Genomic DNA, 27,565 nt, shown 5'->3' with positions numbered 1-27,565 from the left:
GAATGATGATTAGATTATAGTAAATAATGAATCGAAAATAATGTAGAGGAAAGTGGTCGTTGTCTAATTTAAGGTACTGTCCAGGGACTCAGAACTCACGGTATCACAGGCTTATCGCATGACCTGATACGAAACTTACAGAAAAGGAAGCTAAATACTCGAGTATTATACAAATTCTAGTATAGTTAAGAAACACGGTATTGAAAAGCATCATATTTTCATGTGAGTACCTCATACACATATTCACGTGTTTGAGTGTGACAATAGACGGGGTTTAGATTGGTGATTGGATATATTAAACTCTTACAGAACGTAACCAAGAGTAACTATAACAGCCTTACACACTCTAAATTGCAGAACATACATGTATAAAGTCTCCTATGTCCTCACTACTCGTTTTCTGGCAACAAATCCTATTAATGTCCTCTGCTTGCGTCCTTAGCGGCTGGCGAATATCCGCAAGTGACTCATTTCTCCACTGTCGACTCAAAATCAAGTCAAAATTACAACTGGCGGATTACCGCCAATCAGTTCGTCTTGGCACCAAGCCCCTTGAGGATCACGACCAGAATTCTTTTAACTTAAATCTTGCGGTCATAGTTCTTATGTAACATCCTCTCTGACAAGAAGATGGGGTTGTCACTCATGAATTAGCTTGGCCTTTCAACAAGTGTCCGTATCACACATAGAGCATGTTATTGAAAATTCTTCCATTTGTATTATATGCAAGTCCTCTGCCAGTCATGGTTTCGCAAAGCAGATCATGCCTATCTAAAGGCGAGTCCACATATCTCGTGCTCGTGCTCGCCAGTCTTGTGCTCGTCTGGCTTTTGCTTGTGCTCGTAAATCTTCGTCCATACTACTTCAGTTGCTCGCCAGGCTTCGGCGCGTGAGGATCCGTATATTTACTTGTAGTGTGTATAGGCTGTAGTCGTATTTTAATTTATTAGCTATAGTTTCTAAATTAAAAATTAAAAATTTGATTGTCTCGTGACTTGTCATATCGTCCACATTACTCGCGAGCATAGCGAGTCACACGAGCACGAGTAGTGTGGACGCGCCTTTATGTATCTTATGCTACAACGGCAGTTTAGTGGCTTGAGCCACCACCAAGTTCAAGCCTAGTTTCGCCTTATCCTAGACCGCGGAACTGTCGATTGTCAACTAACTGTCCCGGTTATATCTCGGCACGGACCGCACAGAAAATATCGTTCCTCTTTTGCTGTTCAATTGCTTTCATGGGAACATGTTTGTTTGAGAATTCGCTTAGTGGGGGCGGAGTCCAACTGGGTCCACTCGGCACGGCGGCCACTGATTGGCCTATTGTAGCCTGCCCCGGGTGATCATGATGATGGAGAATTCGGAGGAATGAAGATTGGCAGGGGAAACCGAAGTACTAGGAGAAAACTTGCCCCCGCGCCAATTTATCCAGGAAACCAGCGACTAACCGCTTGAGCTATGGCGCGGCCTGAGAAGCCGTTACTCAGGAACGGCCCTTCTATGTTTGCTTATCTAGCGGTCGTTGCCGAGCAACGAATCTGCGTGCAACTTCAAATGCAACTTCAAATCACAGCTTAGCCTGTGTTTCCGTGCAAATTCATTACACTTTTCGGCCACACAGGGCTATAGTCAGGTATAGCCCGCCCATCCTGTTAATGAGGGTAAACCATACACTGTGTAAGCAAGATTACGAAAGAAAATTCTTGTGTAAGCATGTTTGAATTTCCCACAGGCATATTAATACTGAAAGTATGTTGAAAAAGAATCCAGTAATTGTCGAATTATGACGTAATGTTCGACGTCATTAAGTGGGGATGACACAATATTGGAGTTTATGTGAAGACTAGTATAAATTGTTACACTGTACTGTAATTCTACTTAGTCCTTGAGGCCAACGACTTTTACAGTACAGCGTAATAATTTACGCAAATAATGAAATAATCATATATACCTGTGGAGCCAGAGTAGCGTATTCGGTATAGCGACTGGCTAGAGGCTGGACGACCGAGGGGGCGGAGTTGGAGTCCCGGTAGGGTAAAGAATTTTCACCACGTAGTCCAGACTGGCTCTGGGGTCCACCCAGCCTCCTATCCACAGGGTACCGTAGGCTGTTTCCCCGTTGGTTATTCGGCCGGGTCGTGAAGATGACCACTGCCCTCCAGCTAGTGCCAAGGTCAAGAAAATATGAGTATACATCCACTCCCCCATACACCTTTATGGCGTAGTGCTTAATTAGTTAAGCACAGGAACAACTTTACCTTTAATCACGTATACCTGAGGATGGCCCTGTGTTTCCGAAACATGTCATGAATTTTAGTGGAAACAGATCAAACGGTGGTCTGAAGACTGTGTTGCCTATACGCACGCCTCGGACACCAACTGATGCAGCGGGATGCCCAGACACAGTGTTTTCAAACGATCTGCATTCCATTATATTAGACGGCAAGCAGTGTTGCCAGGAAATGGTGACCAAAGTCGTGACTAGGATTCGTCGCTGATTGGTGGCACGTTTCATTGTTGTGATATGTTCCAGTGACGACTGAAGGGAGAGTCATTTCCTTGAAGAGATTCTCTTCTGCAGGTACAGGTTTCCTGTTCTGCTTTATGTACTGTAGCAATATGTCTCTCTCTCAGTTCAAAAGAAAAACAAAGCCTTAATCACCATCCTTTTCGAACGTAAGACCAATAGTTATATACCCAATTATTCACCCGGAAGATGATCGCGCTATAAGTTTCGTGATGGATTGTGGGAAGTTGGAATTTTAGCCTCCTCTCAATACAGCAAATACATCTTTCGGGAAAGCGTATGTTTGTATGGTTGTCTTTTTCCGTCTGCCTTCTCTCGAGGCAAATGCTAAAGAGTACACAAAATAAGCCAAGATTACTTCCAAAATTTTTCTATCTATCTCTCTATCTGTCTGTCTTTTTGGACCTTGGCCGTTTTCTTTTTCAGTTTCTTGATCTTTTACATAGTCGCCAGGACTTCTTGAAGGGGGATCAGCCCGTCGCAAGGCCGCTACCTGCACATAGGACAGCACAAGCAGAATAAACGCACACAGACATCCATACCTCGAGTGGGATTCGAACGCAAGATCGCGGCGTTCGAAGACGTTTCATGCCTTAGACCGCGCGGCCACTTTGATCGAGTCTGTTGTTCTACGTTTCGATAATGAGTTAAAAACTTTGTTTGTTTTAATATTCTAAAGGCGGCGATTATGAAGGGTACTTCCTGGTATGTGACGCAGTGTAGTCTGATAGAAGTTTGCCGACTTTATCGAGGAACGTACAGTTTCCATCTTCAAGCCTAAAAAATAAGCCGCGCAAGGAAGCAGCAAAGAAAGTTACGCTTGCCACTTGCTTGTACGGTTTGCTCTGATGGTAGTACGTTCGTGTGTGAAGTGCGCAAACATAAACCAGATTACGCGGCATCGTATCGCAGAGGACATGTTCCAAAGTCACGTCCGTTCTTCAAATTATTGTAAAGCAATTCTGTGACTCTGTCATTTAGTGGTCGCTGTCAAATGTCCAGATTCTTGAGAAGGATTAGTCTGACACTCTGAATTTCTGTCTTTATTACACTGAAATTTTTCCTGCAAGAACGGTTACCGCTTACGTCGGTTTGCCAGAGGAAAGTGTATACATTTATCTTTCGAATCCAAAATATTCCTTTCCAGCTATCATTCGTAAGGTAAGCTGAGCTATCCCTGTAACAGGCCGTGGAGGCCCATAGGGTTGTGAGACGTCGAGGCTCCCACATTTTACAGACAATCGGTTCACAGAAAGCGGTGAGGTTGTCAGTCTTACACGCCGGCCGCCCTTTACCCCCACAGAAGATTCATGGTACTCTTTTCTATTACAGACTGAGTCGACTCCAGGGCCATAGCGCGGCTGGAAGCATTAGGTAAATTGAATAATCTAATGACATCGGGAATCGAACTCGCGACCTTCCGGCTTGTAACATTGTGCCTCAACCAACTACGCTAGCGCGTGACCCTTCGTTTACAGTTAGCCATAGTAATTTGCTCACATCTCATTCTGCAACGAGTCGGTTGTTTTAGGGGCAGTAGCGAGGCACCGGTTAAACCTTTGCCCGGTTACGGGTTATCCTGACTTATTCTTCCGTCTGTCCAAATAAATGTTGTGATAACAGCTTGAAACAAACCGCTGCCACCTCTTTCCAAATCCGTAGACACTCATCAGTCATTGTCGCTTTCGCATCTGTTGCGACTTTACATAACCCTTGCAGTTTAAGTAACTCCATGAAGCTGAGTCCTTGAGAAGACACAAATCTACTAAAAACTCCCTGATTTTAGTACACAAGCGAACTATACCGACCGAGCGACTGCCGCTTGTCGGCGAAGTTTAGTGCCAACTTTTGCGGATAGAGGGTGTCGCGTGGTCAGCGCAACGAATCCCCACGGCCGTTAATTTCGGTTTTCTAGACTGGAGCCGCTATTTCCTTGAAATAGCTCATCAATTATCCTCACGAGGCTGAGTGGACCCCGTTCCAGACCCACTACTTCTCAGAAAATCTGGTAGCGCCGGAAATCGAACCCGGTCCTCTGGATCTGTACTCAGGAACGCTGACCACTAGACAACAGGTCAATATACTGAAGAATTTCTAAATATTTCATGAAAACTCTGGGTTCATTGCCGTGTTCACAAGAGCCTGCCACTGGTCCCTATCCGGAGGCAGATAAATCCAATCCATACCACTCCATCCTATTTCTCTAAGATTTTTTGTAATATTTTCCTCCCATCTACGACTGTATCTTCCTTTTGGTCTCTTTCCTTACGGTTTTCCCCTCAAAACTCTGTATGTATTCAGCTTCTCTTCCATGCGTGCTACATTCCCTGTCCATCTCATTCTCCCTGACTTGATCATTCTGATTATACTTGGAGAAGAGTACAAGTTATGAAGTTCCTCATTATGCACTTTTCTCAAACTTCCTATTATCATGTTTTTCTTGTGTTCAAATATTCTCCGCAGGAGCCTGTTCTCAATCACCCTTAGTCAGTGTTCGTCCCGAAAAAAGTTTTATTCGTCGCTGGGACTCCGTACCTCTCCCCAACATTCACATCTCTCTTCAGCTCTGTAACTGGAGGGACGCAAGGTATGAATCTAACAGTGGTTTCTGTGTTACTTCCCCGTGTGTTCATGGCAAAATCATGACATAAAGATAAGAAACAGATGTTTTGAAAATGTGGCACAGTTCAGATATTTGGGAACAACGATAACAGATCGAAACCTGATTCAGGAAGAAATTAAGAGGAGATTGAACTCGGGTAATGCTTGCTACCATTCAGTCCAGAACCTTTTGTCTTCTCGTCTGTTGTCTAAAAACATAAAAATTAGAGTATACAGAAGTATAATTTTGCCTGTGGTTCTGTATGGGTGTGAAACTTGGTCTCTGACATTAAGTGAGGAACATAGACTGAGGGTATTTGAGAACATGGTATTGAGGAGAATATTTGAACCGAAGAGAGATGAAATGACAGGAAGTTGGAGAAAACTATATAATGAGGAGCTTCATTACTTGTACTCTTCTCTAAGTATAATTAGAATGGTCAAGTCCAGGAGGATGAGGTGAGCAGGTCATTTAGGACGAATGGGGGAGACGAGGAATGGGTATAGGCTATTGGTGGGAAAGCCAGAAGGAAAGAGACCACTGGGAAGACCAAGGCGTAGGTGGGTGGACAATATTAGAATGGATCTCAGAGAGATAGGATGGGATGGTATGGATTGGATGGATCTGGCTTAGAATAGGGACCAGTGGAGGGCTCTTGTGTACACGGTGATGAACCTTCAGGTTCCATAAAATGCTGGGAGATTCTTGAGTAGCCGCAGAATTGGCGGCTCCTCGAGAAGGGGTCAGCTCCATGAGTAAGTAAGTAAGTAAGTAAATAAGTAAGCACCCTAATGAGCTCGAGTGAGTGGTCCTGATCGAACAAGCTGCAGGTGTTTCCAGCTGCTGATGGTGGTCCCAGAACCTCCTCCTCCTCTTCTTCTTAATAGTTTAAGCTTTGCCACATTTCTTCTTGTCTCGCCTTATGCGATGTTACGGCCAGACACTAGAATGGGAGATGGGGCGGGGTTAAAGGAGGCGTGGAGAAGAAAGGGATAAGGTAATGACATATAGTTGACAAAAAATCCTAACCCTCTGGTCCAGTTAGTTACAGGTGTGGTCTGTGGAATGTGAATGGAGGCACCGGAGCCCTAGAAGTTTACCTCACCCCCGTTGTTTCCCCGCTAGAATTGCCTCGGTCACATACCTCGCTTCTCGAAATGTCACTGTGGGCTAAACACGTCTTCACGCTGCTACAGGTAATTAATGATCTCGCGACTCTCTCCTACGACTCGCACCTCCACACGGGGGACTAACTCACAATGCACACTTGACTCCTTATGTAGCCTCGACACCGACCCCATAGAAAACAACTCTCGCTACAGTTCTTGTATCACGCAGCTATCGGCACGGCGGCCACTGATTGGCCTATTGTACCTACCCCGAGTGATTATGATGATGGAGAATTCGGTGGAATGAGGAGTGGCAGGGGAAACCGACGTACTAGGAGAAAATCCGCCCCAACTCCACTTTGTCCACCACAAATCCCACTTGATCAGACCCAGGATCGAACCCGGGCTCGCTTCCCAGTTACTCTAGGGCCGCACCATAGCTCAAGCGGTTAGTCGCTGCCTTCCCATCGCGGCAGCCCGGGTTCGATCCCGGGTCTGGTCAAGTGGGTTTTGTGGTGGACAAAGTGGCGCTGGGGCAGGTTTTCTCCGAGGTCTTCGGTTTCCCCTGTCATTCTTCATTCCACCAGTTGCTCCACAATCACCCTCACCTATCATCTGGGGCTGGTACAATAGGCCAGAAGTGGCAGCAGTACAAGGAACTTAGTCCCATCCCACTAGCATTAAAAGAAATTTGGGATTCTGGGTATAGGTGGGATGTGAGGGAGTGGACTGAATTCTGCTGGTTCAGAATATGATAAAGAGTGAGCACTCTAATACATTTTGTCATCCTTAAATTGGAGAGAAATTTCCTGTCGATCTGAGCTACTCTCAGCTTTGTCACGGAGACAGTGTATGTGACTTTTCACTTCGTTTTTCTTATTTATACGTGGCGAGATTTATACGAGACTGTAACTATAATATCTATATTTATAGATGTTTATTGAAATTTGAATTGGTACTCTGTAGTTACAAAAAACGAACTTCCTGGTCAGTAGTCCGCAAGCGAACTATACCGACCGAGCGACCGCCGTTTGTCGGCGAAGTTAGTGCCAAATTTTGAGGATAGAGGGTGTCACGTAGTCAGCGCAACGGATTCCCACGGCTGTTAATCTCGGATTTCTAGACCGGAGCCGCTATTTCCTTGAAATTGCTTCTCAGTTATCCTTACGAGGCTGAGTGGACCCCGTTCCAGACCCACTACTTCTCAGAGAAAATCTGGTAGCGTCAGGAATCGAACCCGGGACCTCTGGATCTGTAGGCAGGAACTCTTGACTGCCACAGAAGCGGCCCTCTATAGTTATAGTGAGCTAAATTACTATATTCGTTACCTGGAAGCGGTATGAACTTAGGGGCGCCTTCTGTGTACTCTTCTTGCGAGCACAAAGGTAAATTGAAGGTATTTTTATAGCGAGACTGTAAGAACGTGAATTAACCTAAAGAATGGGCTAATGACGCTAACTTCCTTTGAAAGAAATTCATAAAGCATTTAATGCTCTCGAATATGAAATTGTGACTTCTGAAAGAACAGCCTAGACTTTGTAATGTTAGTATTTCATTGGATTTGACTATATTACACTCGGTTACAAGGCCAGAATCCTTTTCATCATAAATATGGATGAACCCAGAAATAACGACAGGTTTAAGTAGCTTGTCATCATACGTGCGTTCTGGTGATTTAACGTACCATTCTTCACCGTGCAAGCGGCTAGATAATCAACATTCCATTGTTACTAATTAGTTACTATTGGACACAAGAATGCATTACTGCATCTCATTCTAGAGCCTGACTTCTCAGTCAGGTGAGACCTAAACGCTAAGCCCTCGAATGAGAAAAGATGATGACAAAGGATTTTCTGAAGAGCTCTTGTGTACAGGCTACAAATTTCCCCCAAGAACTTCAAATGCGTAGACTGTTTTCAAGACTAAGGCGTAGATGATAGGATAATATTAAAATGAATTTCAAAGAAATGTAATGTAAATGCGTGAAGGATAATTAAAGTCACCGCCTTGAAAACCTCAAATCTTAGATAATTAAAGTATTTATATATTACCTGTTACAATTTATTTTTGTTAGTTTCACATTCATGACCGCCTCTGTGGTCTAGTGGTCAGAGTTACTACCTACAGATCCAGAGATCCAGGGTTCCATTCCCGCTGCTACCAGAATTTCTGAGAAGTAGTAGGTCTGAAACAGGGTCCACTCAGCCTCGTGAAGATAATCGAGGAGCTATTTCAAGGAAATTGCTGCTCCCGTCTAGAAAATCGAGATTAACGGCCGTGGGGATCCGTTGCGCTGACCACGCGACATCCTCTATCCGCTAAAGTTGGCACTAAATTCGCCGACAAGCGGCGGTCGCTCGGTCGGTATAGTACGCTTGCGGACTACAGTCTACGGAGTATTTTGGAGTTTAATATGATTATATAAGAAATTTCTATAACAACCCAATTTATATCTCGCAGTGTCATAAATCTAGCCCTCGTACTGACTGGTTGAATAGAGAGCTATCTGGCTGGCTTATGTGAATACGAGGATGAAGGTTCTCTGTTTATATTTAGATTTTATCCTTGTTAATGTTGTCACCTAACAGAAATCATTGTAAATATGGACCCACATGAGAGGTAAAGCGTGTTGCAATTCAATAGAGCACTTGTTAAGCTTTTGTATTTTGTTGATGACCAGACAAAATGGTCGAAACATGTTGCGATTTTAATAAAATAAACTGAATATTATACATTCTCTGTATTGCGTTATACGGAATATGATAATTAATTGACTGGATGAAAATTGCTGTACATAAAACGGAAATATTTCCAGACAATGTGAGTGACTCTCTGCTACTCTTCTGTCATTCTATGTCATGGAATTCTTTAATATGCGCAAAATGGTGGCACGCATTGCTGTTTGTTATGCTTTCTGTGGCTGATGGAAAATTTTGCTTTTTATACAGTTATTTTTATTAGAATTGTGAGGAATCCGTAACACAATTTGATGGAAATGTTCCCTCTCTTTGTGCTTCTGGCCACATTCATATCATCATTATTTTAAGAACCCACTTGGCTAAGTTTTTGTTGCTGTACAATTGCTTTATATATATATATTTGTATAAGCTTGAAATTCAGTTGTTTTTACAGTGGAAGTTGTGCACAACGTTGTTTAATTAGAAACCATGGGTAGTTGAGCTCTTCGTTACAGAAAAAAGAGCATGATTTTACGAATGTAGGGAAAAATGAATTGAAGCAAGATGCACATGTTTGGTTAAGGTAATCCGTTCCTCCCACAGCTGCGAAATAGGGTAACTACTACATAATTCATCAAACCTTTCAACTTGATAAAGATGTCCTCGTTGAAGTCCAAAATACAAAATGTTCACTTCTGTTCATATTTGATATTTTCTTTTTTTTTCCAGACTGTTGGTAAACAACTGCAGTAATTAATGGTTTCCGTTTGGCTTAGTCGTGACATTTTTTTTTCTGTCGGGCTATGAATTAAGTCATGCGGTTGAGCCTAAGCATTCGGGCAGCTGTGAAACGAAGCCGATGCGTCCTCATTTAGAGCATAAAGAGTTTAAGTAGCAATATTCATGCATTTCTTTCAAAAACGAAACAAAAAACTGCAAGAACATTCAACACAGCTCTCTTCTAAATCTTCATTTCGGCACATAATTATATCCTCGATTGTTTAAGAATGATAACTTAATAAATTTGTTCTTCCGTAACTCAGAAGCAAGAAATTTAATCTCCCTCTTCGAGACACCTGATTTCTAGTAGAAAGAAAAAATAATAATTAGAGCCTCTAACAGAAATGAGTACCAGGAATTAATTAAATAATTTTCCTGGGAAGTAAAGGGCGGCCGGCACGTAAGGCTGACAACCTACCGCCATCTTTGAGCCGATTTTCTAGATAATGTGGGACCCTTAACGTCCCACAACCCTATGGGCCTTCACGGCCTGTTACAGGGATAGCTTTACTTTACTTTTTACAGTTCTGGGGAACACATAATGACGTAACAAGGGTCTTCATGTGATCAGGAAATCCAAATGTGGGAGTTTGTAATAAGCGGGATATGCATCAGCTGGGAAACAAGATATACGTACACAATTTTGTGGGAAACACTTGGAAAGAGACAAAAAATAAGGTAAAGAAATAAGAGAGAAGATAGAGGAAGAGAGGAGGGGGAATGAAAGAAAAAACAGAGGTCAGGGGGAAATCATTTTTAAGATGAGTCTGACGGGAAAATGTTGTGCCAAGATGAAGTATACGATTTTTAACACACTCAAGGCAAATACAATGATGAGTCCTTGTCTTCCCCGTACCACCTCGAAGGAAGCTACGAGTAATAACCGAAATTTCGTAGGGCTGTTACTTGTTATGTAATGTGTAAAAGTAAGTTAAGCTATCCCTGTAACAGGCCATGGAGGCCCATAGGGGTGTGAGACGTTGAGGTCCCCACATTTTCTAGACAGTTGGCTCAAAGATGGCTGTAAGGTTGTCAGCCTTACGCGCCGGCCGCCCTTTACTCCCAAGAACATTTCGAGAATATTCCTGATACTCATTTATATTAGAGGCTGAGTCGACCCCAGGGTCATAATGCGGCTGGAAGGATTAGGTAAGTTGAAAAAATCCAATGACCTCATCGGGATTTGATCCCGCGACCTTCCGGCTTGTAGCATAGGGCCTCAACCAACTACGCTACCGCGTGTCCCTCGTTATGTAATGTGTGTTATTTGCATTGTGATATGATCTGAAGTGAAACAGATTAAAACACTGGTATGAGAGTGGTGGAGTCTGAAACAAAATGTTAACTTCCCATTCTCCCCCCGAGTCATCAGTTAAAGAAGTGGGTCTACTACACAGTCTTTGCTTCTGCTTCGTTATGACTTACTAAGTGCTGCTACTTCTTAAGGACAAGTTAAACTCTACACTAAAAAAGAGGACATAATGATGATCTTTTTTAAGACATTAAACCCTTATTATAAGCTTACCACTTGAATTCGCCAACTCAAAATGAAGAACAAAACAAAAACTCCATGGCTTGTAGTCCGCAAGCGAACTATACCGACCGAGCGACCGCTGCTTGTCGGCAAAGTTAGTTCCAACTTTTGAGGATAGAGGGTGTCGCGTGGTCAGCGCAACGAATCCCCACAGCCCTTAATTTCAGTTTTCTAGACCGGAGCCGCTATTTCCTTGAAATAGCTCCTCAATTATTCTCACGAGGTTGAGTGGACACCGTTCCAGACACACTACTCAGAAAATCTAGTAACATCGGGAATCGAACCCGGGACATCTGGATCTGTAGCCAGGAACTCTGACCACTAGACCACAAAGGCGACCCCCCTCAACTAAAACAGACACAGAATGACCCCTAGTCCTGCAGTAAAGAAAATAATTAATTTTGAACGTGCTGAGCACGTGCATAAAGGCGTTGCATCTTGCCATGGGGCTTACGAGTAAGAAGCCTCCCTGTCCGAACTGGGTTAGGGTGTCAAGTGAGATGATGTGTGTTATTACTTGTCACGTGCATAGACCACCCCTCCAGGCCTCTTCAGCTGTCATCAGTGTTTCAGCCCTCGTATATTGCTTCTGAAAATTAAAGGATTGTTTGTTTTTAACAACTATAATTAATAACTATAGTTCTCCTTTCACATCCTTCCAACTTCTTTGTACAGCTAATTTTACATCCCTTCTCATTGACGTGCCTCTTTGAACTGGTCCCCAGTCAGGATGTCTGTATATTTCATCTCTTAAACGCGCCAGCACGAATGAGCTGAGCACAATAATGCATTTTAAATTATATCCAGGTGTTCTTATCGCTGGTACTAACTCAATTTCTTATGTGAAAGGCATGGGTGATGCTTAGCTCCACGATAGCTTGAATTGTGTTTGTAAATGCCGAGGAAATTTTCAAGTACACACGTTTTAAAATACTTTGGAACACAGAATATATTCGAAGAAAGCAATCCGTACGAAGGTGTCCCTCTGGTTGATGGTCTGGTATATTTCAGTCATGATAATGGCTAGCTATGGGCTATGTGACTGGGTTCGAACACAGGCATGGTTATGTATGTTTTTCTAGCTATTGCGTTTAGGCTCTCTGGGACACATCCAGGTTCCTCTCCATAGCGTACTGGGGTCTCTTTTCTTACAATTAAATTGGCTTGAGCATGAAGATTGTCATTCACTTCCTCCAAGGTTCCACATCCTGTAATTACTGTACCTGTACTCATGACGTGGTTCTTAGGCACACAGATGCTCAATTTCTGTCTATACCGTCCCTTAATCCTGGTGGTGTATTTAACCGAATATTACCAAAGGTAAAGCTATCCCTTTAACAAGCCGTGGAGGCCCATAGGGTTGTGAGAGGTTGAGGCTTCCACATTATCTAGACGAACGACTCAGATGGCGGTAAGGTTATCAGCCTTACGCGCCGGCCGCCCTTTACCCCATGATTCCTGTTACTCATCTCTGTCAGAGGCTGAGTAGACTCCAGGGCCATAGTGCGACTGGAAGGATTAGGTAAATTGAAAAATCCACCTCACAGGGACTCGAAACCGTGCCTCAGCCAACTACGTTACCGCGTGCCCCACCGAATATTACTAGTGTGATCAAATTAAGGGGGCTGAGATGGACAACATGGGGCACGTTTGTGAGAGATGAACAATTCATGCAAAATTTTGGTCGGAACGCGTGAAGACAAGAGACCTAATTGGAGACGTACGAATATATGAAAGAATAACATTACAATTAAATTGTATCTTAAAGAAGCGGAGGTGATGATGTGGACTGAGTTCAGTTGGCTTAAGGTACAAGTGGCTGGTGACCTCTTGTGCACGTAATAACTGACCTTTGAGTGACAAAATAAAAGCAGTTTCTTGATTAGGCGAGCTCTTGGTGGTATGTTTGGAAAAATGTTATACAAATGAGACCCTGATAAGTGCTGTTTGAATATTTATAGTTTGACGTGATTAATCATATAAGGAACTGTACGAAAGTAATTTATAGTGAGAAGTGAACTGTAAGAGGAAACGATCCAAGAACCTGTCAGCAAGTTCAGAATATCATGAGAATGGTTGTGTGCTGTTATACATCGAGAGATCGATTGATAAATCTCGTTCTGAGCTTCTATGCTGCTTCTCCCGCCAAGTATCGTGCCGTAATACCAGTCAATCCTTATATCCAGGAGGTTTAAATATCCTTTGGCGCTACAGCCCCAATTTGGGCATTGGCCTTTCTACCAGAAACTTTCCGTTTCACTTCAGTTTACTAGATCTTTGACATTCGGTAGGAGTCCCTGTGCGGGTGATCAGCCCGTCGCAAGGCATCTACCTGTACACAAACACAGAAAATCGCGCGCACACACACACACAAACAAACAACAAGCTTCCATGCCCCGAGTGAGATTCTAACCCACGATCCCGGCTTCCGAGCGAGCGAAGACAATGCATGCCTTCGACCGCTTGGCTATCTTGACCGGGCATCATTTATAATACCTTTGTAATTTATGCGAAATAATGCATGTGTTTGATACAGCGTTGTTAAGCAAAGCAAAAGATAAAAGGAATTATGTTATTTAATCTCTCTGAAGTGGAGTTATCTTTCTCGCAAATTCTGTCTTTTCTTATCAGAGTCGGTTGTTGTACATATCGTTGACCTAGCGAAGAATGTAATTTTTGTGGTTTTCTTTAGTGCAAGATTGAAATAAACCCATTGTGTTCTTAGATCAGCTGATGGAGTTTTAATCAGCAATTCTAGTTGTGTATCATTTTATGTCTCAAATTATTATGCTGATTTTGGAACTTTTCTCCCATACAAAGACGTCTGTTCAGAGGCAATACTATAGACGTTCACTTCAAGAGCATATTTTTGCAGACCGAAAGCATATCAAGATGATTTATAAGATGAGGCAGTCATTTGTCTAGATATACTTGACTAAATTTTATGACTGTCTTTGATGGCCGCTTGGAAATTGTGTTAGAGTTTAATTACCGCTATCAATGAGTACGTTAATTTAATGGGTATGCTTCCACATATGTTTTAATATAGGATTTCTGTAACGGTATTAAGACGTAGGAAACTGAACACTTTAATGACTTAACAGGATTCTGAATCCTGCGTTCAGTAGTTACAAATGTGAAAATTCCATTATAGGCTTGCTTACATAGGAGGAAGGGCCGTGCCATAGCTCAAGTGGTTAGTCACTGGCTTTCCACCGCGGCGGCCCGGGTTCGATCCTGGGTCTGGTCAAGTGGGATTTGTGGTGGATAAAGTGGCGCTGTGGCAAGTTTTCTCCGAGTACTTCGGTTTCCCCTGCCAATCTTCATTCCACCAATTGCTCTACAATCACCTTCACCTATCATCTGGGGCTGGTACAATAGGCCAGAAGTGGCCGCAGTACAAGGGACTTAGTCCCACCCCACTAGCAATAAAAAAATACGTAAGAGGAAGCTTATGCCATACGGAGGTAACTTTCCGCAGCAGGCGTCCGGCAAAGAAGTTGATTAAGTTATTAAATATATTTTATGACAATCGTATTAATATGAAACAAAGGCCGCGCCATAACTCAGGTGGTTAGTCGCCGGCTTCCCACCGCGGCGTCCCGTTTTGAAGCGCGGGTCAGGTCATGTGGGATTTGTGGTGGACAAAGTGCCATGAGGAAGTTTTCTCTGAGTACTTCTGTCCCTCCCTCCCAAGGTGTATCCACCTTGTCGTGGTGGTGAGGCCTGCGTGACTGTGATCTGGAGAGCTATGCCGGCGGTAGTTTAGCTACCGGTAGGGTCACCCATGCCAGAAAGGTCAAAGGGTAGAATCCAGACTAAGAGAGATACCCTGTTCCCCCAGGTTGGGGGTTGGGCATGAGGCTAACCACCTCATGCTGTAAAAAGGATTTTGTTCAGAAACCTAACAACCAACCTCGGGTCATCATGCGTGGGTCCGTTCCTACGGCAGCACGCACTGGTTGTGGAGACTGGTCGTAGAGGAGGTCAAAGCTCATCCAGGGCTGTAGCACTGAGTGGTATGTAGATACGTACGTTTCCCCTGCCAATTCTCGCTACACAGACTTCTCCACATTCATCATCATCTATCATCCGGTGCTGTTACAGTAGCAGCAGTACGAAGTGGACTCAGTCTCACTCCATGAGAAAAACAAAATGAAACGAAATACGTAGAACTCTTTATTATTGCAGACATGTTGGTATGCTTCGTCCTTCTTCGTGCTCATTTCATAGCCATATAACAACGAACCGCTGGAAGAATTTCTTGGATCGAAATGCTGTCAGTGTGTAAAGGACTTGAGCCAAACAATGCGATCCATGGCTCCTTTAATTACTGTATTAGGCTAACCGTCTGATTCAGACAATGGGTGTGGGAAGTGAGAGTCCTGAAGAAAACAGCCAGTATACAATTTTTACGGCAGCACTGTCTGCTGTAACGAATCTTGATCATGAAGAATTAGGAAAAAGGCAGGAGGCTTTAGGTTGATCAGTCGGAAATTATGAAATTAGGTAAACCTGCCGTGACTCGAACAGCCCTTCTCCGAAGTATAAGTTGAGACCTTTACCGCAGCTCCATGCCAGTGTTGGAATCTTCAGGCAGATCGTAACGGGGACTGTGTACTATATGGGTTTCCTGAGATTCCTGCAATATTGTCTGGGGGCAGTTGTACTATGTCGCCAAAACCGAGGAGAAGAGGCACAGAAATGTGACAGAAACAGCGAAGTTTTGGCATGATGCAGTTAAGACGGCAGCTACAACAGTCGGCGCCTTAAAAGAAAACTTTTCTTGTTAATCCTAAGCTGTGGCTACCAATGTTGTCCCTTAGATCACTCAGAAATTCAGCGGATACCACATTCTCTGCCTTTGTGTAACAAAATCGTGACAGGACCTCGGCTTACGTCAACTAACAGGAGCTTAAGTTCTTCCTGCCTGTAGCTTAAAGTTTAAATCTTCGCTTATATGTATTTTCTGTAATGACGTTTGAATATCGATGCTTGTAATTAAGATTACGTTCTTGATGATACCGCATATTCTGAAGTCAACCAGAATACACGGCACCACATCCCAGAAGACCGTAATCTTAATATTCGTTACTGCGGGGATTTTAACAATTTTATATTAATGCTTGAAGCAATAATTCCAGAGCATTCTGATATGTGTTAGCTGCCCTTCCCGGAATTGCAGATACGAATCAGTAGCCCTGTATAGCTCTCCACTGTTAATTTCTGTGGAATAAAAATTTAGTTATAAGGTGATATGCTGTACACAGTATAGCGCTTCAGGAATGATGTATTCTGGGATGTGCAGTTTGGTAAGTTGTCGTTTGACCATAGAGGAGAACTTTCAGAAATTTGATAGAAATAAAGAAAGCTATCATATATAGTTTCAGAAACAAATTTCCCCCCACTATAACAACGAATTTTCTAAAATCTATAGTTATATTTAAATTGCCAATTCCGTTTTGCTTGTATTTAGTTTGTACTGCTTAGAGAGGGGCACGAGGTAGCGTAGTTGGTTGAGACACTATGATACAAGCCGGAAAGTCGCGGGTTCGAGTTCCGATGAGGTGGATATTTTCAATTTACCTAATCCTTCCAGCGGTACTATTGGCCTCGGGTCGACTCAGCCTCTAAGGGCGGCCGTACACCAACTCCGTCAAGACAAGCATCAAGACATGAGACAAAAGTCGAAGTCTTGCTTCATTCGTGATTCGTCAGCATCATGACTCAGACCGGTGTGCGGCGGTTTTCATAATCTCATTCGTTTCAATTGTGCTCATTTCTTTGCGTCACGTCGCAGACATCGTGTCTTGACTGTTACATATCTTGACGCATGCCGGTGTGCGGCCTACCTTACAGAAATGAGTACCAGGAATCTTCCTGGGGGTAAAGGGCGACCGGCGCGTAAGGCTGACAGCCTTGCCGCCATCTGTGACCCGATTGTATGGAAGATGTGGGAGCCTCAACCTCTCACAACCCTATGGGCCTCCACGGCCTGTTACAGGGATAGCATTTTACTGCTTAGAGAAGTAGGATGCTATTCTAGTTTCTGAGAAACAGAAAACCGACACTCAGTCGCTCATGTGCTTCAGTAAGAAAAGATAAAAGGAAACACATCAGTGTCTTGATCATATTCACTAATTTCCTGTCAGTGGACTTCGATTTCAAGAGATTGGACTCAGGCTGAAATGGGAGTATGAAAGGCACTGACTGACTGACTGACTGACTGACTGACTGACCACCTTAATATCTCTTTGCGCTTGTTTTATAAACAGCATTTTTTGTTGAAATTTGTTTTTTGTTGTTGTTATGCAGTTCCAAAGTTTCAGATGACCTGCTGCCTCCATGGTTGAAGAATTATTTCAACGCCGTGAAAGCCTAAAGCATAATATTGCATTACTATGCATTATCCTTTATTTTACAGGTCCTTGGCGCTGCTGGTCTTCATCCTAGCTACGTACTTCAGCACGGTTCTAGCCAGACGTGTAAGTAAATTTAATGAGTTTCTAGCAGTATTCAGTTTAGTTGCTATTGGAGGGGTTCAGTCTTGCAGCAGTTCGCATAAAGGCACCTAGGCCCAAAGAGTAATTTACAGGTCATTGTTACCTTTAAGATTTTGGTTTCTGGTGGGGTAGCTCTGTTGAAACCGGCGTTATTTGTTTGTTTGGTTTGATATCGCGCAGCTGTGGTAACAGATTTCGGTAAGTGAAGTATAAGAAAGTACAGTATCTTTCGCCATATTTCATGATGCCTGTACAGAATTTAAAAGACAGACTCCATAAAATTACGAAATTTTACATTACATTCTTCGACCAATGCGGTCATCATCACTCACTCACTCATGGAGTTGAGCCCTTCTTGAGAAGCTGCCAATTGTGCAGCCACTCAAGAACTTCCCAGCATTTTATGGAACCCGAAGGTTTATTACAGTGTTCAGAAGAGCCTTCCACTGGATCCTATCTTGAGCCAGATCAATCCAATCCATACCATCCCATTCTATCTCTTTAAGACCCGTTTTAATATTGTCCACCCACCTACGTCTTGGTCTTCTCAGTGGTCCCCTTACTTCGGCTTTCCCACCAATACCCTATATGCATTCCTCCTTTCCAATATTCGTGCTACATGCCCTGCCAAACTCATCCTTGACGTCATCATTTTAATTATACTTCATTATCAAGTGTTAAAAATTATGGATGAGGAAATTGCTGTCTTCTGTATCGTTGCTTAGGTTGTTGAGGAACACAACCGTCCACCTCGAATACGCAAGCGCATTGAGGGGGCTGTGTATTAACAACCTAAGCAACGATACAGAAGACAGCAATTTCCTCATCCATAATTTTTAACACTTGGTAATGACCACAGTTGTCGAAGCTTGCAGTGTGAAAGCTTTAAATAAGTGTTACAGAAAGGCCGCGCCATAGCTCAAGCGGTTAGTTGCTGGCTTCCCACCGCGGCGGCCCGGGTTCGATCTCGGGTCTCGTCAAGTGGGATTTGTGGTGGACAAAGTGGCACTGGGGCGGGTTTTCTCCGGGCACTTCGGTTTCCCCTGCCAATCTTCATTCCACAAAATTCTCCATCATCATAATCACCCGGGGCAGGCTACAACAGGCCAGTCAGTGGCCGCCGTGCCGAGTGGACCCAGTTGGACTCCACCCCCACTAAGCGAATTAAAAAAAATGTTACAGAACATTAGTGTTGCAAGTGAGACTGTGGAAATAATTGATACCGACTGTTTTGTTAGGTAGTTGTTCCAAGATTATTTAAATAATTCTGATTTAAAGAATGCGCAAGGAAGTGACAAGGCAAAGGGTAAATGCGAAACAGTTTGGTCCCGTTATGTGGGTTGGGTTAATTGATGTGCAGCTGAAAAACTGAAATAAGCAATGAGAACGTTTCTATATTTTGTTCGTTGCCGATTATCTCCGAAAATCTTAATTCTGCCTCTTTTGAACCAGTAAAATATTGTCACGTGTAGGGTGGTGCGCGTGACAAAAATAAAGGGTTCTAGTTCTGGTGATTGGATTTATTAGCACCTTGGTTACATGTTCTCTTAATCACACATAAATACAGCGCGATCGCTGGTTTACACAATTTCCCGTTCACCCTTGCACACGCACTAGGACTGTCCGTCTTCATTAGTTGTCTCCTGACAACGGATTCCAACGCAGAAATTAGCAGTTCAGATCACTATGAAGTCTTCTTTCTATTTCGTGTACAATCACTGTGGAAACTTGAAACTAAAAATTCTTCTGACTCACTCCTCCAGCTTACGACTGCTTCGTAACTGCCCCGAACTAATTCCGTCACTGCATTCACGTCTCTTATAAGCACTCTGCACAGACCTCACGGAAAACACCATCTATATTGTTTATGACGTCACCGCTTACGAGGAAGTATTTTTACCGAGCTATTGCTTAGAAACGGGTTGCATAATCCCGTTGTTCCACCGCTGCTAGGCACGGACGACAACGAAAACACAGCCTCATCTATTGTTGCGTGAGGGACCGTGTTTACAGAGTAGTTGCCTGGCAACGCGGTGATAAAATACGTTACACTATGTTCCTCTTGCATACATCGCCAGCGTTCCAAAGTCATCTCACTGCATTAACTCCGCGACGCTAAGATTCTCACCGCCGCGCTAGGACGTGCTTAGCTCAAGCCTAGCCATTACGTCGAACTGAATAAGGAAAGGACCAGAGATAAAACTGTAGGGAAGCTTTTATTTCGTCTTTGGTATTCTCTGAGCAATGAACTCGTCAAGATGATGCTCTAATAGCATTATAATGCTTTAGCAACTTAAGAGTTCTCTTTTATGATGACGTTCGTTGTTATTCCCATAAAGTCTCCTCCTCTTGTGCGGTGTTAGCTTGAAGGGCTGTTGAAAAGCAAGAACAATTTTAATAACATAATTAGTTGCGTTGTAGAGTTTCTAATTTTTATGGGCCATTAAATTTAACTCTTATGTCGTCATTGGTGCATTGGCCACTCATTTCCATAAAGCATTTTGGGAATTAAGGCGTCATAACCATTTGTTCAAACTATTTACTGCAACGATTACTTTTAAAATGTATAATTTAAATATATTTCCCAGTTTTAACCCTATTAATCGAATAACATGAAAAGAACAAATACTACGCGAGATACCAGTTCATCACTGCCACTGTCTCTTCCTTTCAGCAGATGGTTTTATTTAGTCGTTTTAATTTCATGGAAACAAATTACATATAATGATATCATAGAACAACCGCGTCTGTGGTCTAGTGGTCAGCGTCCCTGGCTACAGATCCAGAGGTCCGGGTTCGATTTCCGGCGCTACCAGATTTTTCCTGAGAAGTAGTGAGTCTGGAACGGGGTCCACTCAGCCTCGTGATGATAATTGAGGGGCTATTTCAAGGAAATGACGGCTCCGGTCTAGGAAACAGAAATTAAAGGCCGTGGGGATTCGTTGCCCTGACCACGAGACAACTTCTATCCGCAAAAGTTGGTACTAAACTTCGCCGACAAGCGGCGGTCGTTCGGTCGGTATAGTTCACTTGCGGACTAGAGGCCACGGAGTTTGTTGTTTTGTTTGGTATCGTAGTATTGTTACTCGCCATCATGGTAGTGGCTGTGATGCTGGTCACGGTATGTAAGCGTTCCTGACCTAATTGTGGTATTATCCAGCAATTTATATAAAATTGTCGAGGAAAACCACGGAAAAATTGATCTTCGGCCGAAATTCGACACCTCCCAAATACAATTCACAAATGTTACCACTTGAATCAACTTGGTATGTGTGTAAAGCTCTCAAGCGTCTATTACTTTGTAATCTTTGTCCATCCCCTGTAACTTTTAAATTGTAAACCAAATACCGTAAATTGTTGTGAATTTGGAATTTAAAGCACGTCTTGTGGATAATGTGATTACATTCATTTACCGTAGCTCGCTGGACGGTCTTGTGCAGCTAACAGGAGGAGTCAGTTTGTTTCCGAGCTTGTTTATCAACCCAAGCTGAATGATTGATGCAGTGTAGCGCAGACTCACCCACCCGCACAAAAGTAGCCAGTGACTGCTGTAGATACGAACAAAATTCGTCTGCAGACAAAAAAAGAAACCTTCGGTGACCGCGGGAGACATTACTGGTGGCGGCGTGTGACCGCGGTGGCCAAACCCGAGGACAGTTGGAGCAGGAACAAGCTGCAATGTGAGAACGCAAAGTATCCCAGAGTTTCCAGCATTAAAAATAGTAGCAGTGTGGTCCTGGGCAAGGCCGGCGGATGTGAGACGTCCGCTCTCAAATATGGAGTGTTGCATGCAGAACTAGTTCAACAGAGGATTATATAGGTCATGACCTTGCGGGAACCGGCATAAAACGAGGTCACTTCCCCTCCAACAATCTTCAGCTCCGCCTTAATAAACTAATGAGTAAGGACGATGTTCACGGGTTCGATCCTGATTCTGGCATGTTAATCGCGACAGCTATATGTACAGTATGTGGCAATGTATGTATCCATTTCATGGAAAACAATAGTTGAAAGAGTTGAGCATAGTGTCTCAAGCGGTGAAGCTATTGTCTAGCTATTGTCTTGCATTTTAGAGGTTCTCGGAATGAACTTCGACCGGAACACAGCCAGTCCTGAGTTCCTTCCCGGTTCTGTCAGGCCCGCCACACATATTTCAGGATAGGAATTTTTAAGTCAATAAATCACGCCGTGTCCGCTTCCTTTCACGTCCTTTCCAACTCATTATTCACTATTCATTCATTTACTCGTCGCTGTGTAGTCCGAGCTACTGACAGCTTGGTTAAATAAATTACATATGAAGTAAAGGTAAAAAAAGGTGAAGTTGTCCCTGTTCTCAGTCATGTACTGCGCCATGAAGGCGTATAGGGGAGTGGATGTATAAATCCACATTTTCTTGACCTCGACACTAGCTGGAGGTGAATGGTCAGCTTCACGCACCGGCCTCATTACTCCCGGGGAAAGAGCCCCCGATATCCAATGGATATAAGGTTGGGTGGACCCCAGAGCCGGTCTGGACGACTTGGAGAAGAGAAAATTCTTGACTCTACCGGGACTGGAACTCCAACCTCTCGGTCGTCCAGCCTGTAGCCAGTCGCTATACCGACTGAGCTACGGTTCCTATAAGGTAAAGTCCCTGTGCCTAATTAATTGAGCATCATGCCGTGAAGACGTATGGAAGAGTGGTGGTATAGCTCCATTGTTATTCATCATCATCATCAGTAATCTGTCAAGACGACAGGTCCACAGTCTCTTTCAAAACAATTCCTCCACTTAATGCGATCTAGAGCTTTCTCCTTCAAATGACAGTATCCTCTTCTGTCCCCAAGGTCATCCAGCATCTTCTTACGTCTTCTTCCTCGTCTTCTTGTCACTTCTATCCGCCCATCTATCTTTCCTTCGATAGCTTCTTTTAGAAGGCAGTTTCTGCGTAAAACATGACCAATCCAATTAGCCTTCCGTTTTCTTATTTCATGTAGGATATTCCTCTGCTCACTGACTCTAATTAACACTTCTTCATTTCTCACATAATCGGTCCAACTGATCTTCTCCATTCTTCTCCAACACCACATTTCGAAACTTTCCAGATGTTTCTGATCTACTGCCCTAAGTGTCCATGTTTCAGCCCCATACAGCGCTATGCTCCAAATGTAGCATTTCACTAGTTTCTTCCTCAAATTTAAGTCCAATTTGCTGGTAAAAAGATTCTTCTTCTTGCTAAATGCAGCTTTTGCCATGGCAATCCTGGATTTAATTTCACAAGTACACCTTCCATCATCTGTTAACAAGCTACCCAAATATTTAAAACATTTCACATTGTTATTATCATCGTTTAAATTTGGTACGCAGCTGGAGTCTTAATAACATTTTTTTAATTCACTTAGTTGGGGGCTGGAGTCCAGTTGGGTCCACTCGGCACGACGGCCACTGATTGGCCTATTGTAGTCTGCCCCGGGTGATTATGATGATGGAGTATTTGGTGGAATGAAGATTGGAAGGGGAAACCGAAGTACTCGGAGAAAACATGTCCCAGTGCCAACTTGTCCACCATAAATCCAACTTGAACAGACCTCGGGATCGAACCCGGGCCGCCGAGGTGGGAAGCCAGCGACTAACCGGTTGAGCTATGGCGCGGCCAGTCTTAATAACAATCAGAATAGTTAAATGATTCCATTTTTCATCAAGAATTTTTAATAATGGTATTTCTTCTTGTGCTCTTAAAGGTATGTTTGAAGCTCTATATTTCTTCACTCAAGAACGTAAGAATTTATTTTGAACCCACTAATTCGACATCTCCCAGCAAAATTTGGAATTGCCGTTTAACACAGGAAGCAGAAAGACGAGAGCTGTAAATTATAACCCACGGTGACAGAATAAGTCAGGAATGACAATAAACTATCGTTAAATCAATCACTGAAGCTAATAAAGGGACTAAATACTCGTAGGAGCGCATGTGGGATATACTCAGTTCGACTGTTGCCTCTGCTGGTAGTTGAATTTATTCTTTAAAATGTTGGTTTTGATTCAGAATTTCGAGTGATTATCGATGCTGAGTAGACTGTACGTCCATAAACAAAGAGACGCAAAGGTAGGTAAAGCTGTCTCTGTGCTTAACAAATTAAGCACTAAGACATGAAGGCGTATGGGAAATGGATATATAGATCCACATTTTCTTGGCCTCGACACTTGCTGGAAGTGAGTGGTTAGCTTCACGCCTCTGCCGCTTTACCCCCAGAGAAAGAGCCCCCGGTACCCATTGGATAGGAGGCTGGGTGGGTCCCAGGGCCGGCATGGACGATATGGAGAAGAGAAAATTCTAAACATACCGGTACTCGAACTCCGATCTCGCTGTCGTCCAGCCCGCAGCCAGTCGCTATACCGACTGCGCTCCCCGAGACCCATCCTTATTAAGCATGATGTTTTTGATTCACATAATTTTAAACACTTAAATTGACTGTTGTGTAATTTAACAACGACTTTCTTTATGAACTGAAATTCGTCCTTCACCGTACCAAGCTAGGACGGAACATTATAATGTTTCTTGCGAATTACTTGTCTCTCGCTGCAGTAGAGTCGAGTAAACACTCCGCCATGAATGAATCTGAGCATGAATGAGGCTCGATTGGCACGTACTTCTCTGCGAAACGCGAGTACTCCCATCTCACACGTGAGAAGAAAGAGGGGGAGTCATTATTGCAACATCATCTTACCATGACCTACTCCTTGGCAATAGGCCGTCCGGGTCGCTTGCTCCCACACATCTTAGCTTTACAGTGGATAATAACCGTCAGAGTTATGAGCAGGGCCCGGATTTTGATGCTCTTAAATATATAAATCTCAGATATGAGCTGCTGGTTACAGAAATGTAAATTTTATAGGCATTTTTTTGTCATTTTTTTACATTTTTAGGTCTAAGGTCATTTATTCGTTTTGGGGGTAAATTTTTGGACTTTACGGGTATTTCTTGTCATTTTTGGCCATTTTAGGGAATTTTTCTTCATATGTTTTCTGAAATGTGAATAACATAGGAAGCGAAGAGTTCTTTCTTTTCTCCTTTAGGTCATTTTTCTGGATTTTTTCGGTCATTTTATAGGTCATTTTTTAAATATTTTCAGGTCATCAAAATCCGGGCCCTGCATATTACATTTTTGGATCATATTTTAGGTCATTTTTCTGGATTTTTCGGTCATTTTTTAAATATTTTCAGGTCATCAAAATCCCGGGCCCTAGCTATGAGTGTCCAGGGCCAGAAAAAGTATGCACCAGTTACTGAAACGCAATTTCCAGCTCTCGAAGTTAAGTCTCAACTACTGATCATGCCAAATAAAATGCACAGTTTAGTACGTAAACACTGCATCGGCTTGGGCGATTTTTTCGTAGTCTATTTAATGACGTTTACTCAGCTGCGTAGAATATACAGTGTCGAATCAAAAGATGATTTACCAAATGATGAACTCTGAACGACGCGCCAGAAAGCGCATTTTCGATTCATAATAGTCTGAAACAAGGTGATGCTTTATCGTTATTGTTTTTTGTATTATTATTGGTGGTGGCACGACTATAACAAATCAAAACCTGATTCAGGAGTCAAATTAAGAGGAGATTGAATTCGGGTAATGCTGGCTACCATTCAGTCCAGAACCTTTTGTCTTCTCGTCTGCTGTCTAAAAACATGAAAATTAGAATATACAAAACTATAATTTTGCCTGCCGTTCTCTATGGGTGTGAAACTTTGTCTCTCATATTAATGGAGGAACATAGACTGAGGGTGTTTGAGGACAGGGTGTTAAGGAGAATATTTGGACAGAAGAGAGATGAAGTGACAGGAGGTTGGAAACAACTGCATAACGAGGGGCTTCATAACTTGTACTCTTCTCCAAGTATAATTAGAATTATCAACTCAAGGACGATGAAATAGGTAGGACATGTCGCACGAATGGGGCGGAAATTAATGCATATAGGATATTGGTGGGAAAGCCAGAAGGAAAGAGACCACTGGGAAGACAAAGGCGTAGGTGGGTGGACAATATTAAAAAGGATTGGATGGTGTGAATTGGATTGATATGGCTCAAGATAGGGACCAGTGGAAGGCTCTTATGAACACGGCAATGAACCTTCGGGTTCGATAAAATGCTGGGAAGTTCTTGAGTAACTGCACAATTGGCGGCTTCTCACGAAGGGCTCAGCTCCATGGTGGTGGTGGTGGTGGCAGTAGTAGTAGTAGTAGTAGTAATCGGTCCTTTTTGGAATTTGCGATAACCATGTAATTATGTTGAAGGAAAAATAATACAGACAGAAGTGGGTAACTTATGTGAACAAAGGAAATCGTCGTGTGCTCCAAGATTTATTTTCGTAATTTCGTCCTGTCTCGAGCTTGTGACGATAGCCGTTTACTACATATTTCTCAGTATAAGTCATATGATGAAATTCACATCAGAGGTAGTAGGGCTTAACTCTTCGCTACGTACTTGGGCCTATGAAAATATTCATGGCTTTTACTACGAGAATGTTTTTAATCACTTCTGGGTTGTACTCCTCATGTTGTCAACACGTTGTACAAAGATGAATGACTAGTTCTGTGAGTGCGCCTTGTGATTCGTTTGGTGTGCTACTTCCTTCTTCCTCGCTGACTTCAGTGACAGCAATTTAGATTGCTTATCGTTCTTGTGAGGTTTACAAAAAAAAAAATTATTATTATTTTAAATTTTAGCAATCAGAATATTACATAATTCTATAAGCTAAAGTGCTGATTACTCATTAGATATACTAATGACTAGTGGCGTAAACAGGTTGATATCCAGCGAAATCACCTGTATAATCTATGATTAGTATCTATACATTAACTTAAGAGTAGTTCACTTGGCCACAGTTTTTTGAGTCTTTTGTTGCTTACTGGTTCCAGGAGTTGTTCCATGAGCTGATTGGGGTGGCTTTCTTGCGTATTGCTTCCTGTACGGTTGGTACCTGTAGATCTGTATGTAGTGTATGATTTGTTACGTACCAGGGAGCATTAACAATTTGACGGAGTATCTTGGATTGAGATCTTTTTATGATTACAACATTTGATTTAGTTGATCAGCCCCATAATTCTAGTCCATATGTCCAGATTGGTTTGATAATTGTACAAAAAAAAATCGCAATAAGAAATGCGAAAAGAAAAGAAATCGCTTCCTTCAAGAGCAGGGGCTCTATAAATATAGCGGAAATTGTTTGATGAATGAATGTGCGATTACACAATTGCGCGGTCACGTTTGCCAGACAGTCCCGCCGGTTATGAATGAAACTGACCATGCTACGTTTCTCAGTGACGACGGCGCAGTCTGATGTGACGTAATGATGCACTTAACTGTGTGGCAGTTACACAGATAACTGGATCAGGGATGTATAAACTAAGGCGTGCGAAATTTCTGCCACGTAAAAATCTAGTCTCAGCTCACGGCGATTAACTGTTCTTACGCTTAAAACACCACGTTTTGGCCATAGAGCGTATTTTTAGGTTTCATATGATTATCAGAATAAGCAGCCATTAGGTTGTTTGCCTACGCTGCATTAACCCATTGACGTTTGTACTGAAGGTACAGTGTGTTTTCTGTGAGGTACGAGCTAAAACTTTCAAGCTTCAGAGAGTTAAAATGTTGTCGGTATGAAATATTATGCGCACACCAGTCGACAGCGTCTTCATTGCTTGAGAACTTCTTGTGTACATTTTAATAATGATGGCCCTTAAATACTCAAGAAACAGTACAATATATCAGTGACCTTTAAGGATGAAAATGATATCAGTGTCAGAAAGTTTATTTAAAAGTTTCGAGTTGCTATTTCCCAAAGACAGAAA

The 27,565-nt window shown here is 42.8% G+C and overlaps 1 protein-coding gene across 6 annotated transcripts in view; it reads left to right on the top strand.

Moving 5' to 3' along the window:
- LOC111863316 (papilin) overlaps positions 1-27,565 on the top strand; it is a 343,489-nt gene that overhangs the window by 200,728 nt on the left and 115,196 nt on the right. For all 6 annotated transcript variants that reach the window (XM_033751010.1, XM_023849524.2, XM_023849522.2 and 3 more), the window contains one exon: positions 17,655-17,715. In XM_033751010.1, the coding sequence (XP_033606901.1) occupies positions 17,655-17,715 (61 nt within the window). The remainder of the gene's footprint in view (positions 1-17,654; positions 17,716-27,565) is intronic.

This window comes from Cryptotermes secundus, unplaced genomic scaffold (assembly GCF_002891405.2).
Source record: "Cryptotermes secundus unplaced genomic scaffold, Csec_1.0 scaffold159, whole genome shotgun sequence".
Lineage (NCBI taxonomy): Eukaryota > Metazoa > Arthropoda > Insecta > Blattodea > Kalotermitidae > Cryptotermes > Cryptotermes secundus.
This window is presented reverse-complemented; position numbering and strand designations above follow the sequence as displayed.